General features: G+C 39.9%; 3 protein-coding genes across 3 annotated transcripts in view; 1 reads left to right on the top strand and 2 right to left on the bottom strand.

Annotated features, from left to right (window-relative positions):
* Positions 1 to 2,996, bottom strand: part of LOC140749843 (apoptosis-resistant E3 ubiquitin protein ligase 1) — a 42,122-nt gene extending 39,126 nt beyond the window's left edge. The window contains exon 1 of the mRNA XM_073083055.1: positions 2,750 to 2,996. Coding sequence (XP_072939156.1) covers positions 2,750 to 2,915 — 166 coding nt within the window. The 5' untranslated portion in view covers positions 2,916 to 2,996. The remainder of the gene's footprint in view (positions 1 to 2,749) is intronic.
* Positions 2,997 to 3,777: 781 nt separating this feature from the next.
* On the bottom strand, positions 3,778 to 5,985 carry Prx5 (Peroxiredoxin 5). The gene is made up of 3 exons (XM_073083127.1): positions 5,807 to 5,985; positions 5,463 to 5,729; positions 3,778 to 4,107 (listed from the first exon to the last, which is right to left on the bottom strand). Exons 1-3 carry the CDS (start codon positions 5,909 to 5,911, stop codon positions 3,910 to 3,912), a joined length of 570 nt encoding a protein of 189 aa, XP_072939228.1. The 5' UTR covers positions 5,912 to 5,985; the 3' UTR covers positions 3,778 to 3,909.
* A 248-nt stretch (positions 5,986 to 6,233) lies between these two features.
* Positions 6,234 to 16,905, top strand: Tnpo-SR (transportin 3). The gene is made up of 12 exons (XM_073083124.1): positions 6,234 to 6,538; positions 6,669 to 7,556; positions 8,070 to 8,249; positions 9,670 to 9,833; positions 10,244 to 10,460; positions 10,919 to 11,074; positions 11,597 to 11,829; positions 12,274 to 12,594; positions 12,794 to 12,969; positions 13,482 to 13,579; positions 14,458 to 14,609; positions 15,880 to 16,905. The coding sequence occupies exons 1-12, from the start codon at positions 6,425 to 6,427 to the stop codon at positions 15,938 to 15,940; spliced, it is 2,760 nt and encodes a 919-aa protein (XP_072939225.1). The 5' UTR covers positions 6,234 to 6,424; the 3' UTR covers positions 15,941 to 16,905.
* The last annotated feature ends 327 nt before the right edge of the window (positions 16,906 to 17,232 follow it).

Here is a 17,232-nt window from a genome sequence, read left to right as displayed (position 1 = left end):
AAATTATCCTTAGGCGACGCTTGCAACTTTCCGTATCTAATGTGATGTTTTAATTTCTTGCATGCAAAAATGATCAAAAGTAGGTACCTACCGCAATTAATTAGTAAAATAAAAATTTATAATTTATTTGAACAAACAATATATATGTTCACCGCCAAATATCTCGTCTGTCCATTTTTATCCACTTATTTTTCATTTACATTAAAAGTCAAAATTTTAAAAAGTAGCAATAACAAAAAAACATCTGCAGAGATCAACACTTAATCCCCGCAGTATAAATCACGTTAACATTTCCGTTCGAACGGTCATGATATATCCACAGCAGTTATACACAAATGCGAACTTTCTTTTTATTTCCACGCAACAATAACATTTTTCAGCTGAAACGAATTCCCCTTTATAAGCTGTACAATGTATCGTAGAGTATATAAATCAGTGTTATAAATCGTCAAGCGTCGTTACATTTGATTATTGTGTTACAAATGGGATATTACGCGTGCCCATTACTACTGAATATTTATGAGAATAATCCGGTAATATTGACTAATTGATGAATAGATAGAATAAGCAACTGGATGCAACAATAATAAAGTTGTCTAAAATATGCATTAAGTAACAATGAAAGTGAAATAGTGAAATAGTTTCGTAAAATTCTATAGTTCTAAAAGATGCAATCCAAAGTTAGTGCAAAACGAGTAAGGAGAAGTGACAAAGGTGAAAAGACAAACAAAACTGAAACTTAAAAAAACTTTAATGAACTTACGTAAACTTTGACCCGAGAATGCTAACAGTGTATCTACGAATATAAATTACCTGAAAACTGTGACACCCCAGACAACATAGACAGACCGGAGTGCCGACTGTGCGAGGGATGGATCATCCCGATGGAGTAAATCTCTGAATCCTCGAACTGCCACATTTTGGACCGAAATCTATCAGTTATTGAATATAAATGCACGAGAATCAATGGAAAAGATATATTCGTCCTTACTGCATCGAAATTTCACGTTCAGTAAAGAGTTTCATTCATTAGACGCGTCAATACGTAAAGCCAATTGTTATCACATGATAATTTAAAGCGATCATATTTAGTGATGTGTGGAGATATGCGTAGGTTGCAGACGTGCGCTCGTCGCGGTGGCTGCGGCGCGACTGAGCGAGAGGGCAGGGCGGCCCCCACCCCACGCGGCCCGGGGAGGTGGGAGGAATGTGAAAGACGTCATGGGACACCCTGCAGCCTGGGATATCGTCCTTTATCTATTGTGTCTATAAACTACGGAGCGCTTTTCGGCGCCCGCATTCGATGTTTGATAATGTCATTGTGTCGAATGTTAATAAAATCTATCAGGTTTAATGGTGATAATAATCTAGTTATGAGTAGCTGTTCCGCTTTAACTCGCGAATAATGACAATAACACCAAGTTCAACAATAGTAATAATAATTAAAACAGGTTTTTAATGACTACACCAACCTTCAGTAATAAAAGTGTCCCATGAACAATACAATTAAAGCAATCATATTTTTTAATGCAAGCATTGTACTTAATACTGTATTATTTTTTAATAATAATAATTTATATTATACAGTAGCAAAAAAACATGCAGTCTATCTTAGTTTAGATGCAACTGCCACTCATCAACAATCATCATGCCCAATGGTCAACCGCAGCTAGGTCTAACATTCCTATTGAAGTTTGATCATGGATATAACTATCACTGAAGGTTGAATAATGAACATCTCATATCACATGTGTCTTCAAGACCACATGCATCAAACCAGAACAAAAGATCACTTAACACTATTAGATAGTTAGTAGGGAGAAGTGTGACGCAGGCAGTGTAAAATATGAAGTAGACTATTTAATATTTTATAAATATGCAATAATTTTAATTATATATGATAAAATGAATTTTAAAATATATTATTAATGTTAGCAGTCAAGCGTTTTAATTTAGACATAATATAAATAATAATTATTAGAATTTATGGATATTGCAATAGTGGCAAAATAAAGCAACCAACACCAATCATTTTGTAAATGATACATAATTATGAAATGACTGAACGCAAGAAAGATTATTTCATTTATATAAAAACACTGCACAATTAAAATCCACTGTACATATAAATTTGCAACAAAAACATAATTTACGTACAGTTTTTATCAAAATTTCTGTTCTTAAATATTCAGACACAGAAATTCTTATTAAACATGTTTTGTGTTTTTTTTTCTATATCAAAACCAGTTATAGGCCGCCTGATGGAAACTTATCTTCGACTCAGACTGCACTTTCACTTATCAGAACTGTCTTGTAAGTAACTTTATTTAACATTTTATATTTCCAAGGTAAGAATGAATATTCATTTTACTTATAATAGTCAATGTCAATTATAGGCGACAGGGATTGTTAAAATTAAGGATAATTTAACTTAATAAAATATAATTTACAAGAGTTAATTAATATGTATGTACTCATAATATCTCACTTATTATACAAGAAAATATATTGTATACACATAAAGGAACATGGGAGAATAAATTTTCATAGGAAGTTTCGAAGGAAAATATATAAAATTACTTACTTATGTTCATTTAAAATACATTCTGCAGTAAAACAATATTTACTAATCAGGAAGATAGAAATTAAACTATACACTAGATATCCGCATTGCGGCTGGAATGTGGAGCTTAACAGGTTATATACGAATGAGTGAAAAATATTATTTATGAATTATGCTTCTACTTACCATAATCTCTGAATAATTTCTTATATTCGCCAAGTTCGTTCTGCTCCAACCACTCGTCCACTTGCGAGGACTCGTCTTCGAAAATTTCACTTAAAACTATACGCGAAACGTAAATTAATGTAAAAATAAACAATACAGAGCCGAAATAATGTGCTCGTGTAAACATAGTAGTCAGTTTTAGTATTTTTTAGTCATATCAATAGTGAAAATTTGAAAATAAACACCAGCATCCACCCACACACACAGCCTGACTTTGACGTTACTGCACGTATGTCAACATGTCTGACAGCCTGACAGTGGCAGATTTGACATACCCAAATTCACGCCAGATTAAAAAATTATTCATTTGTGTTTTTATATATTTTTATTTTTTATTGAACTCTATTTGTAACTTATATTTGTTTTATTGTATCTTATATTTTTATATTGTTGTAGTTCACGTTACTTCATACAACATGAATTGGACATGGAATATGTCATAGAATTCATATTGTAGGATGTAACGTGGGATGTAGGATGTAACTGTTGAAGAATCTTAACAATGGTAAATGGAAAAGTGAGTCAGAAATGCAGTTGTTTCACTTGTCTAAAATTACCCTTTATTAAATTTTAGGGAGCACTACAAAAAGTTAATCTAAGTCAGCTTAAGAACCTTACCACTGGATTACATAAAGAAAATGCAAAATTACATCGCCTTGCCGATAATTTCATGTATTTTAAAGTTTATGTTCAGCAAAACTCAAAGAGAAATCGATGGATTTACTTGAAATTTTTACACATGTTACAGTTTTACATATTGCTACAATATAATAACACCCCATTTTTATATGCCTTTTATTTTTAAACTCCCATGGAAATTAAACTTAACCACAATTGACCGTGCTGGTGTTCAGCTAGTCTTACATCTACTTTCGTATGGACAGTGCTTCAATCAATGCTATTTTTATAAAAGATTTTATAATATTTTATTTAGAATGTGTCAGATTCATTCTGTAAACCTCATACATATGTACTGAATTAAACTCACATTTGATATTTAAAAGTTATTTTTATTTCATTAGGAATATCACATGGGGTGCTTCAACAGTCTAAGACCCGTGTAAAGCTAGGTGTGTGTCACATAATTATATGAGTTGGAATCTTAAAGCTACAAATGGGAATTACTTCTTGATCTTAATCTTGTCAGCCAGAGAGCAGGACAGGCCAGTTCCATCTGGCTCCACATTCAGCTCCTCAACTTTGCTGTCATTGATCACCATGGAGAACCTCTTGGAGCGGAAACCTCCCAATGGTGGCAAGTTGGTGCCCAGATCTAAAGCCTTGATGAAGTTGCCACTGGGGTCTGCTAGCATGCGAACCTGGAATTAGAAAGAATTTTGTCATCTAAATTAGTTTTGTATAAAATTATAACTTAGCACATATAAGCTAAAAATAAAGTAAAAGTGAAACTTTCATTATTAGCATTTCCACTAGGTTAACTAGGCTGATCACAGAATGAGTACAATGACATAAGATGGTGACTTCATAAGACAAAAGTCATATATGTTAAATATAAACAAAGTATATCTAAACACTACTTTTCCTAAGAATACGAGTAAGAGTAAGAGTAGAGAGACCTATGCTGTGATTAACTTGTCTTTATTGACCTTGATTTAACATCTAAACAAAAGTACAATGATAAGTCGTATTACAGTATAAAGTGTATAACTAATATATTATTTGATTTACTCTAATCACCAGATTTATTCCATCTAATAAAATGAAACCCTCAAAAACCTGAGTTATTCCACAAATAGACCAATTCAATTTTATGATATCAAAAATATTATAAAAAACATTATGAATAACAACTGATTACTTAATAATCAGTACTACATCCCTGTATATGGTAATGTTTATTTTTTAACAACAAAAACTTTCACAACCTCATGCAAGGTGACATACCAAAGTATGCATTTGAAATAACATTATCAAAAGTGCTTTATTCAATTTACATTCAATTCCTTGTTATTTGAATGAACATAAAGAAATAATTAATTATGTATAGGTAAGTAAATTAACTATTTATAAGTGACTGTGGCCTGAAGGTCAATCAATAAGTGCCGGCCACTACCAGCTTATCTTTGTTGCATGTTTTGAAACTATACTTCTTACATATTATCAGTATAGTTTTGTTATTGTAACTGATAAAAACATGTAAACATTAAATATATGACTTTCAGCTTTAAATATAACTTTTTTGAAGTACCTACTTAATAAAATTTTAATTTCTTTTATTTTGGTTGAAAGAAAAAGCAATGAAAAATAAGTATTAATTACAGTTTTAATTTTTAATTTAAATGCAAATTAATTCCTAATAGTATTACCTTGAAATATACAGAAATTATTATGACTACACCAAATGGTACAATCTGCTCTTACTATAAAGTGGGTACATATTCTGTACAAACTAGGAAGTTATTTTTTTTAATATATCATAGCTTATTGTATTCAATCATGCTTAATACAGCATCAGACCAAGATAATAATTTTACAATACTTAGAATAACTTATTGATTATACCTTAAGTAATGAAAAATATATTAAAATACACATACCTACTATGTTTAATGGCTAACTTTTTTTTTGCCTCTGTATTGTCATACAGAGGTGTACGGCGGCTAAATTTCATACTATATACCTTTGCGTTATAACTTCAAGTACTTCAACATACCTTTCCCTTGGTGTTATGTTGGGTTCCCCACGCCGCCATCACGTACGGGTCGTTGACGGAGACGCACACGATCTCCGCGACGCCCTCGCCTTTCATCTTGTCCGCATTTTGCACGTAACCCGGCAAGTGCGTCTTGGAACACCCCGGTGTGAAAGCCCCAGGGACCGCAAACAGCACTACTTTCTTCCCCGCAGTCAACTCGCAAATGTTCACCTTGTTCGCAGGCGAATCTTCAAACAAATCCGCTGACGGCAATTTGTCACCAACCTATAAGTTTGGATTCCAATTAGCCGGTAGTTATGTAATGTCAACTAAACAAACATGAATAACAGCTAAGTACTTACCTTTACGGGCGCCATGATTACTTGTGTTGTATGTACCGCTCTCGTGTATGTCTGCTTTGTGAATGCAGAAACACCGCGAATAAATGACGAGGTCGTGAGAAACATTTGTATTTGACGACCGCTAGTTAAATTAAAAAGTTTTTTTTTACCTGATTTGACAGTTTGACACTTCACTTTAAAAATCACAGATTACTCAATACTGCGACAAAACTGATAGTGAATATTTCGTCCAGAAATTGCAAATTACTTCATAGTGATATTCTTTTTTGCATGAATTATACAAAAGCATGGTCGTTTTACTTTCAATAATGGGAATATCAACATTGTTTAATCTTTCTGCAAATAACTTCAACTCTTTCAATGATTATTGAGTGGCAGAATGAACAAAATCTATGCATGTGCCATCTTTTATTAATGTGCCATTTTTAATCTGTGTATTGTCAAATGTGGAAATGGAATACAAACGAATCGTTTTTCGTTCGTTCGTTGCTTGACGTTGCCATTTATCGTATTCGTGCTTTTTAATTTTTTAATTGTAAGTTTTAATATGTTAGTAAATGTTTACAGTGTTTTGAAGGTGAAGCTTTAAAATCATATTGTGACTAGTGGCGAAACATTATGGAGGCTCCGTCAATGGACACTGTTTACCAGGCCATAAGCGCCTTGTACAACAACCCCAATGGAACGGAAAAAGAAAAGGCTTCCATTTGGTTAGGGGATGTTCAGAAATCTGTAAGTATTCAACATTCACTTTATGTTTAATTTCTTTTCAATACCTCCGTTTGGAGTAAATAGTGTGATTATTATTTCAAAAATAGCGTTGACCTATATGCCGAGGGAATAAACATGCGTTATTTTGCAGATACACTCATGGAAGATCGCCGACCAGCTGTTGCAACAGAAGAAAGACGTAACGTCTTGCTACTTCGCGGCGCAGACGATGCGCTCGAAAGTTCAGCATAACCTGTCCGAGCTGCCTCCGGAGGCGGTCGTGTCCCTTCGGGACTCCTTAGTGTCACATCTGGAAGTTTGCACGAACACTAACGCGGCGATCCTCACGCAGCTGTGCCTGGCGCTGGCCGACCTCGCGCTCCAGATGCCCTCATGGCATAACTGTGTCAGTGACCTCATAAAACTCTTTTCCAATAAAAATGACTTTGCATTACTAGAAATATTAACTGTGTTACCTCAAGAAATCGACTCTTCAAACCTGAAACTAGGAGAGAACAGAAGAGAAGACATCAAAGCGGAATTACGAGCAAATTCTCAAGTAGTGACCCTATTTCTAAAGGAGAGCCTCAATAGCTCACAAAATTCCGAGATAGCATTAAAAATTGTTAAGTGTATGACCTCGTGGATACAAGTTAAAGCTATGAGCATACAGGAAGTGCCACAGAATGCAGTTATAGGTTTCAGTTTACAAGTTTTAAGAGATCACAATTCTATAAACAGTCTGCATGATGCGGCGTCCGACTGTATATGTGCAATACTGCACTGCTTAGAAGATAATAACAATAATGATGAAGTAGAGAGACTATTATTTGATAGCATATCATCTTTGGAGGAGAGCTACCACATGGCAGTGGCCCATGAGGAGGAGGAGAAAGCAGCTAACTACGCACGGGTGTTCACAGAGCTAGCTGAAACGTTTTTGGAAAAAATTATAGTGGCTACAGCAAGTGGGAATGTTCATTTTGCAATGCGGTCCTTAGAATTAGCATTAGTATGTGTAGGACATCATGATTATGAAGTAAGTGACAATAATTAATATCAAATAATTTTTGTTAAACACATTTTGACTAGTTTATCCAATGCTAGCACAATTGATATCAATAAAACTAGCCAATAACAAAACATAAAGTAAAGGAAAAAAATGTACACAATTAAAGAGAAATTAATTGTTAACTCTTTTACCTTGGCCTATTTATATTATAATGATGAATATATAGGTATAGAACACTAATTTCAAGACACATAGTTATTTATAATGCTGTTTTGTGTAATTCACAAGATTTCTGGACAAAATCTTAATGGCCTCAATGATTTCCTAAGCATTTCACAGGCTTAAAGCCATAAGGGTATAAAAACAGTTTTTTGTTTTATTATATAAACTTTTTTATGTAAATAAGATTTATTAAATTTATCAATCTCCCGAATATCCAGTTACAGTTAAAGCCCGTTTTTAGATAGGACCCCTTTATACATACATACATTTTAGTTAGTCATGATGTACCCTAATTTGTGAGATTTTATAATGTTTCAGGTAGCAGAAATCACATTTAACCTCTGGTACAGGTTATCAGAGGAGGTATATCAGAGAGATTACCAACCGTTGATCGATGCTTTCAAACCCCACATAGAGAGGCTCATAGAGGCCCTCGCAAGGCACTGCCAGTGTGAACCTGACCACACGCAGCTGCCTGAAGAGGGTGATGAATTTTTCGTAAGTCAGACAAATTTTAATTTTATCATATTATTTAAAATTCATTTGAAAATAACTGTAAATAAAGTATGTATTGAATCCACTGTTGATGTCAGTTGCATTGCAAGCCTTGAGGGGAGTACATTTGAATACTTTCGTTCAAACAGAAGTATTGTACCACATTTTTTAAATAAGAACAGCTGAGCAAACATTTTTGTTATTAAAAAGAAATAGATGTGCAGTCCTTGTTTGGTTATAATGAAGGTTAACACTTGTATCAAGTGGCTCAAATCTTTCTTGATAGATAAAGAATGAAGGTATAGGATAATCAACTGTGGGATAAATAAAAATTGTGGGAATGTGGGATAAATATAAAATGAATTCATAACATTTTGGACTACGCTTAATAATATAATAATGATAGCCCTTTATTTCCAAATTATATAAAATTTTTCCTAATACATTAAATACTGTATTTTTAAAAAATGTCTCTTAATTTGGTGTTCCTTGCGGCATAGGCCTCCTCTGACTCCTTCCATTGTTTTCTGTCATTTGCTATTCATAGCCAGAGGGGACCTAAGGTTAATTTTATGTCGTCCTCCCATCTCTTTGTTTTTGACCTCTTGTGCTAGATCCGTCCCGTGGGTATCAGACTTGCTTGCTCCACTTCTCTACACACAATGTAGCATGTGCCCTGTCCATCTCCACTTCACACAGTCAATATGTAGTAGAATGTCTGTCAGTTCTGTTCTTTGCCTAATATCCTCATTCTTAACTCTGTCCTTCAACCTCAATCCCAGCATGCTCCTCGCCATGGCTCTTTGACACCTGACTAGTTTGTCCCTTTGATATCAAATTAAAGCCCAGGTTCGCAGCCCTATGTTATGCAGCGGAGAATACAGATGTCAAAGGTCTATTCCTTTACCTTGATATGTCTACAGTTTCAGAAATTGTCATCATCTTTGTCTTATTCAAATTCATTTCTAGGCCTAAGTCTCTGCTTCTATCTGCTAGGGTCTGTATCATGGTTTCCAGTATTTTCGGATTCTCTTCCAATATAACCAAGTCATCGGCAAATCGTAGATTGTTTAGTCTTGTCCCGTTTATGTTTAGTCCTAGATGGACTAAGCTTAATGAGTGATAAACGATTAAAATTGTGTATAATGAATCAATCTAGTTTAAGTAACTTCAGTCACAGGCTGGCATTGATGCATTTTTGCACTTTTACACTAAAATTTCTGTACTCACAGCCCTACAGCTGGATTCCTTGTATTGTGGGTGCCATGAACACACAAAAAGACGAATACGCAAACACCCAAACCCGGACTAGATATCCAAATTCATTGTTCAGAACCCATTGCGCGTCAGACCGGTATGGTGACCACACCGCCACACGGGTTGTCATATTGAATTGAAAGATTAAATCTATAATTGATTTCAGGAGTTTCGAATGAAAGTGATGGAGCTGATCAAGGATGTGGTATTCATGGTGGGGTCGAGCGCGGTGTTCCGGCAGATGTTCACGGCGCTCCAGTCAGAGACATCATGGGAGCAAATGGAGGCTGCGTTATTCATCATGCAGGCTGTCGCCAAAAACATACTACCGTAAGTCTGTTGGTATAATAACTTGCCTCTGTCCACTAATTTATTGTGATTTTTTGGATCATTAGTTAGGTTGATAATTTATAAATAATAATGACCATTAATTATTGCTATTATAGATAAAAAGAAATTGTAAAGATAGATAATTAGAAAGATAATATAGATTGCTAGCTGACCCGGCAAACATTGTGTTACCATATAAATAAAAAAATGTTAAGGGTGAACAATCCTTATCATTTAGGGGTATGAAAAATAGATAGTAGCCGATTCTCAGACCAACTGAATATGTATATAAAATTTGGTGATAATCGGTAGCTGCTTCCGAGCAGTACGGTAAATTACATTGTGACACGAGAATTTTATATATAAGATTTTATTTTTAAGTTTATATTTGTGTTGGTATAATGTCGCAGGGAGGAGTACGAGTACGTGCCGAAGGTGGTGGAGGCGATCCTGTCGATGCCGGAGGAGAGCGCGCACCCGGCGGTGCGCAAGACCTGCATCCTGGTGCTGGGCGAGCTGGGCGAGTGGGTGCAGCGCCACGCGGAGTGGCTGCCGCCCGCGCTGCAGACGCTGCTGCGCGCGCTGCCCGACGCCAAGCTCGCGCCCGCCGCCGCCGCCGCGCTGCAGGTCAACTGCAACCGACTAATCCTAACTAATCATATTTACTTCTTCCGGGACTGGCAATTTTTTACAGTTTATTTTATGTTTCCGGGATTTTATAGACTTCATGAAAATTAGTGTGTTAATAAAAGTCAATTTGATAGTTATCTTATTATTGATAAAATAATTAAATATTACTTAAGACATCAGTAATTTTAAAGAGATAAACTTAGAGGATATATTTGAATTTTGAGTTTCTCGAGGTATTCACATAGATTTAAATAATTATCTATCAATGATTACAAATATCTTGCTGTTTTTTTAAAGAGGTTTGTAAAATGGTTCTTAGTTATAATTGGATATATATAGTAGTGTGGGACAATAGTCCATAATGTGTTTTTTATATCACTCTTAACGTACTTAAACAATAACATATGTAATATCAAATTTCTATATTAATGTGTCTTTGTGTGTGTGTCCTACAGAACATCTGCGCTGCGTGTCGGTCACAGGCTGCGGGGCACGCTGCAGCGCTGCTGCAGGCGGCGCGACTGGCGGACTCGCTGCGCCTGCCGCCGCACGCCGCCGCCACGCTGGTGCGCGCGCTGGCCGCCGCGCTCGGCCGCCTGCCGCACGACCAGGTGACGTCACGAGGGACACACCGCAGGCCAGCTACAGCGCTGGCTGCGCGGCTGGCCGCCTGCTGCCGCACAACCAGAGACTGCCTTTTATACACGCCTTGCTTATTTATACTAAAGAGCCGGTGATTGATTGAAGATTTTTCTGATGGTGCATATGTACACGTGTACAGAATTGAATCTACTAAATGGGTAATTTTATTTTAAGGGGATGGTATTTCATGTATGTTCATGATACTCACGATAATCCTAAAAAAGGTATCCTAATTCCTAATGTGATGTTCTTAAGACAAAAGTTATTACATTTTGTAACACATATTGTTAATTCCATGTTTACTATTTGGAACATAATATTTATAAAATAATAGAAAATTTTAAATATGTATGTATGACGAGACAATCTTTAATTTAAATGAAATATAATATAAATTAAAATCAAATATTATGCAAGATACTATCAATTACTGTTGTTATACTTTCATTTAAGTATGATGTAAAATCACTAAATATATCCACAAATTGCAGCTAGAGGTTGCGATGCGCGAGGCGGCCGCGATCCAGCTGTTGGGGCTGAGGGAGCTGCTGAAGGGCGAGCGGGAGCTGCGCAAGGGCTCGAGCTCGGACCCGGCGGTGTGGCTGGACCGGCTGGCGGCGCTGTTCCGCGACGTGGACGCGCCCGCCGCGCCGCCGGGCAGCAACCACCCCTGCATGCCCGCTTTCAAGGACGCCTGGCCTGTTATCAACGATATTATGGACAAGTTAGTGCGGATGTTACATTTGAAGTTCTATTTTATGAGGGACTACTATACTAAGTCCCTGTACTCGTTGCGAATTGGCCTTTATTGATTCGTTTTTGATAACGTAAAATAGACATGCTTTTATGAAATTGTATTAACCGATCAATGTGTCTACCTAGGTGTGAAATTGGTGATCTAATTAGTAATAACTAATAAGTAGTTCTTATCATCCTTTTCAATTCAGAACGCAATAATGTGTGCGGCTGCTGTATTCTGCATTAAAGGGTGTGAAGACAGATATACTTATTCGAGGCGTTACCAAATTATCAATGATATTATTGCGAACTTGAGGTAGGAATTTTAGAGGTAGTTGACAGGTGTGCGGGCACAGAAATGACCACTAACCATCCCGTAGACTGCACGCTAAAAGCTTCTTGTAACTCGGTACAATTCGTCGGCGTGCAGGTACATAGCGGACGGGCGCGTGATGGAGCGCGCGTGCCGCACGGTGCGCTTCGCGGTGCGCGCGGCGGGCAAGGCGGCGGCCGAGCTGCTGCCGGAGTTCGTGCGCGCCTTCCCCGCGCTGTACGCGCAGCGCCCGCACCCCTGCGTGCTGTACCTGGCCGCCGTGTTCGCGGACGCGCTCGCCACCGCGCCGGCCGCTCCCGCCGCGCTCACGCACCTGCTGCACGCGTTGCTGCCGCGCGCGTTGACGCTGCTCGCCGCGCCGCAGGGGTTGAGGGATAACCCCGACACTGTGGACGATCTGTTCCGACTTTGCATACGGTTAGTTTTCCAATGAGAACAACAATACATAGACAATGAACCGACACGTCTATAACATGTCATATGTGTAAACTGTACAGGCCTATAATTGGCTTACATATATAGAACAGTTGTATATGTATAATATTATAGTTTATAAGTTTTGTTTGTTAAGCTGTTGGTAAAATAAATAAATAAATAAAGACCATGTTGCCCGCAGGTACCTCCAGCGGCTTCCACTAGAGTTCCTGTCTTCGGGCGCGCTGCCGGACGTGCTGCAGTGCAGCGCGCGAGCCGCGGCGCTCGACCACCGCGAGGCCAACTCCTCGCTGATGAAGTTCCTCACAGACCTCTTGCGCGCTACCGACGCTCGCACGAACAACGAACAGGTCGTCGGTATGACATCTTTTAATTCCTCCACTCTTCATTCTTCTATGTCCGAGTAGGCATGATAACAGTATTAAAAAATTAAAGAATAAATGACTTAATTAAAAACAATATATTGAAAAGATACTCAAAAATGACCTAGTTTAAAAAAAAACTTTAAGTTTTATTATATTTTCAATAAAATAAAAGTATAAAATACTGCAGTCGGCCATCTTGTCTGAAACGCTAATTGGGGAGCGAAAGACGTCATTTTTGGGTATGACATTGAATTGCTTGTACTTTTGTAACGTGACGTCTCAAAATTTGTCATCATGCCTATTATATTGAAAAACTATACTAAAGGAATAATATACGGATATTGGCTACTTTTTGGCACAAATTCAAATAATTTATGGATTTAAAAGATAAAAACCCACGCTTTTATAGTTTATCAAACTAAAAAGGCAAATAATAATTCTTAATACACGAATAACATGATCGACGAAAAGGTTTTTACATAATTATGTGTTTTTTTTAAACAGCGCTAGCTAACACAACTATATCGACATACGGAGAGGAGCTTACCTTCGCGTTATTAGAGGCTTCCGTGATTCACTTGCACTCATACATGCTATCCGAGGTAATCAATTGGTATATTTAATTACTGATTATTTATATAACTCATAAATAGCAATATTTTTTGTGAAGTTCGATATTTGATTCTTATCATTTTAGTATTACTTAAATCATAAAATAGATCGAATATGCGTGTTGACGTGACAACGTCTTAAATTAGGTTGCGGCTGGGAGTCACTTATGAAAAAGTGTAACGCCCGGTAACGTTACGATGAGTCACCGAACGAGAGAGAGGCCCGCCGAATGCCTTGCGTCTCTCTCCCACTCAACTATGATCGGTCTGCCGCGCGCGCAGCACTAGAGACTAAACAAAATATATTTCTATAGTTAAAATTTGTGCAATTCTTATTTTCATTCAATTCCTTGTTCCTATTGTGCAATTTAATTATATTCATATCAATAAATATTCTACCGAGAAAAAGACGTTGTCACGTAAAATCTTCGCCCGTAAAACCGACTTTACAGGCAACCATTTTTTTTTTAAATACTCAATTCATTCCTTAAATCCTTGTGATTCATTATTTATATCCTTGTGATTTCACTGAAAGTAAAGCCACAAAACAAATAGAACTGTATTTGTGGTAAAGCCTAAGTTAAATGGATCTAGTTCGACTTAATATACCAAAAAGGATTGTTAAGCTTATTATTATTTTGAAGAGTTCACTCCCTCAAGTGTACTGGTTTTTTTTATGTTTTCGAGCCTTCGAGGGGGAAACCTCCGAAAGGTACCCGGTGTCATGGGAGCGATACAGAGTTATGTGGGATTTTTAACGCGCTAACCCCAAGGTGGCCGCGCTCGGCGCTGCGTAAAGGACTCCGGGATATCCAGAGGAACGCAACCGGAAATGTGTACTGGTACTGAGATGTGAACGGTTGACGCAGGTGGCGGAGGTGATGGTGGAGCTGGTGTCGTGGCAGCGCGCGCACGGCGTGGACTGGCTGCGCGGCGCGCTCGCCCGCCTGCCGCGCGCGCCCGCCGCGCCCGCCGCCGCCACCGACCACCAGTGCTGGCAGTTCCACGCCTACGCCGCGAGGTAAGCCGCCCGCCCTGCCGCCCGCCCGCCGCGCCCGCCGCCGCCACCGACCACCAGTGCTGGCAGTTCCACGCCTACGCCGCGAGGTAAGCCGCCCGCCCTGCCGCCCGCCCGCCGCGCCCGCCGCCGCCACCGACCACCAGTGCTGGCAGTTCCACGCCTACGCCGCGAGGTAAGCCGCCCGCCCTGCCGCCCGCCCGCCGCGCCCGCCGCCGCCACCGACCACCAGTGCTGGCAGTTCCACGCCTACGCCGCGAGGTAAGCCGCCCGCCCTGCCGCCCGCCCGCCGCGCCCGCCGCCGCCACCGACCACCAGTGCTGGCAGTTCCACGCCTACGCCGCGAGGTAAGCCGCCCGCCCTGCCGCCCGCCCGCCGCGCCCGCCGCCGCCACCGACCACCAGTGCTGGCAGTTCCACGCCTACGCCGCGAGGTAAGCCGCCCGCCCTGCCGCCCGCCCGCCGCGCCCGCCGCCGCCACCGACCACCAGTGCTGGCAGTTCCACGCCTACGCCGCGAGGTAAGCCGCCCGCCCTGCCGCCCGCCCGCCGCGCCCGCCGCCGCCACCGACCACCAGTGCTGGCAGTTCCACGCCTACGCCGCGAGGTAAGCCGCCCGCCCTGCCGCCCGCCCGCCGCGCCCGCCGCCGCCACCGACCACCAGTGCTGGCAGTTCCACGCCTACGCCGCGAGGTAAGCCGCCCGCCCTGCCGCCCGCCCGCCGCGCCCGCCGCCGCCACCGACCACCAGTGCTGGCAGTTCCACGCCTACGCCGCGAGGTAAGCCGCCCGCCCTGCCGCCCGCCCGCCGCGCCCGCCGCCGCCACCGACCACCAGTGCTGGCAGTTCCACGCCTACGCCGCGAGGTAAGCCGCCCGCCCTGCCGCCCGCCCGCCGCGCCCGCCGCCGCCACCGACCACCAGTGCTGGCAGTTCCACGCCTACGCCGCGAGGTAAGCCGCCCGCCCTGCCGCCCGCCCGCCGCGCCCGCCGCCGCCACCGACCACCAGTGCTGGCAGTTCCACGCCTACGCCGCGAGGTAAGCCGCCCGCCCTGCCGCCCGCCCGCCGCGCCCGCCGCCGCCACCGACCACCAGTGCTGGCAGTTCCACGCCTACGCCGCGAGGTAAGCCGCCCGCCCTGCCGCCCGCCCGCCGCGCCCGCCGCCGCCACCGACCACCAGTGCTGGCAGTTCCACGCCTACGCCGCGAGGTAAGCCCGCCCTGCCGCCCGCCCGCCGCCGCCACCGACCACCTAAAAAAATACTGTTTTTTTCAGGACGAATAAATGCAAGGAAATGACAAGATTACTTCGTGATTTCGCGCGCCTATACCGGTAATACTGCGAAGCTGAGTGACTCACTGCATCGTGCAAGCAAGACTGAAGACAGCTTCCATGGAATATATGGTGCATTCAGATTCCAGCATTACAGATTATAAAAATATATTGCAAGGATCATACTTGAAGGAATGAATAAATTTCGATTTCATTATGTAGTTTTATATTAAAATAGCTAAAACAATGTTGTGCACTAATTGTGGAAATAGAAAATTATTGTTATATATCAAATTGATGCCAAATTTATACACGGACACACTAGTAGAATTAATGTTATATACATATTTCGATACCGTCGCGGTAACAGAAATCACACATTATGTAAAATTTTAAATATATAGATTAGAGTAGAGTGTTATTCGATTCACAACAATATTTATAAAAAACAAAACGCATTTATCATAGCATATTGTAAGATCTGAAGATAAAAAATCTATGAAAATTGAAGTTTTATTACATTGTGGCCAAACACCAATTTCATATGATGTGTATAAAAGTAGTCAAATACTATTAGAAGTCAAATAAAACAGTAAATGAACTATATACTATAAGTTTTAAATATTATGTAGTTGCCTTTTGGTTATGAATGAGATTTTTTGTAATATGCAGTGTTTTTGCTTAAAACTGAAGCTGTTATGTTCCAGCCTTGTAAGTGTAAATAGTTATGTGAACCCTATTTTGGGGTTATTCATCATGTTTAAATTCACTGTCAAATATCAGAGCAATAATTAGTTTTATAAAATACTGATTAAAGTAGGTGGATGTCTTGCGGGTCGCAAGTGTTAAGGTGTAATCGGACTCATTATCTTTCATTGCGTTGAAAGGTCGTCCCAGAGCGTTAGGTAAGTACCTACGAACCTTTACTAATATTGACGGAATATATTTTGTTATATTATACTCTCTTTATTTGTAAATGTGATAAAGACCGCATTCATTTGTAAATATTTATTAAAATGTTTACTTTTATATTTTGTTTCATTGATAATTCAATTCTCTGGTAAGTGGGAAATAGAAACCTACCCAAAGCACATACATAATGCAACAAACTTATCTCTACACTCCACAATAGAACAATTAAGTCTAATTTTAGTTTTAGAAATAGGTGTGGGGATGATTAGGAAGCTCTCTAGGTCAACATTTCTCTTTTTATGTACATGTAATAAAATTGATATACTTCAAAATTATGAACTTCACTGCTACCTGCATTCATTGAACTTTCTCCAAACTGATCCACTATAGCTTATGTGCAAAATTATTTCAATAAAATATAAGTAATGTAGACAGTATATAAGT

The sequence above is a fragment of the Epargyreus clarus genome, unplaced genomic scaffold, assembly GCF_041222505.1.
Source record: "Epargyreus clarus isolate Ecla_fem2 unplaced genomic scaffold, WU_Ecla_fem_2.2 ptg000018l, whole genome shotgun sequence".
Classification (NCBI taxonomy): domain Eukaryota; kingdom Metazoa; phylum Arthropoda; class Insecta; order Lepidoptera; family Hesperiidae; genus Epargyreus; species Epargyreus clarus.
The sequence above is the reverse complement of the archived record's forward strand: the minus strand, read 5'-3'. Positions and strand labels throughout refer to the sequence as shown.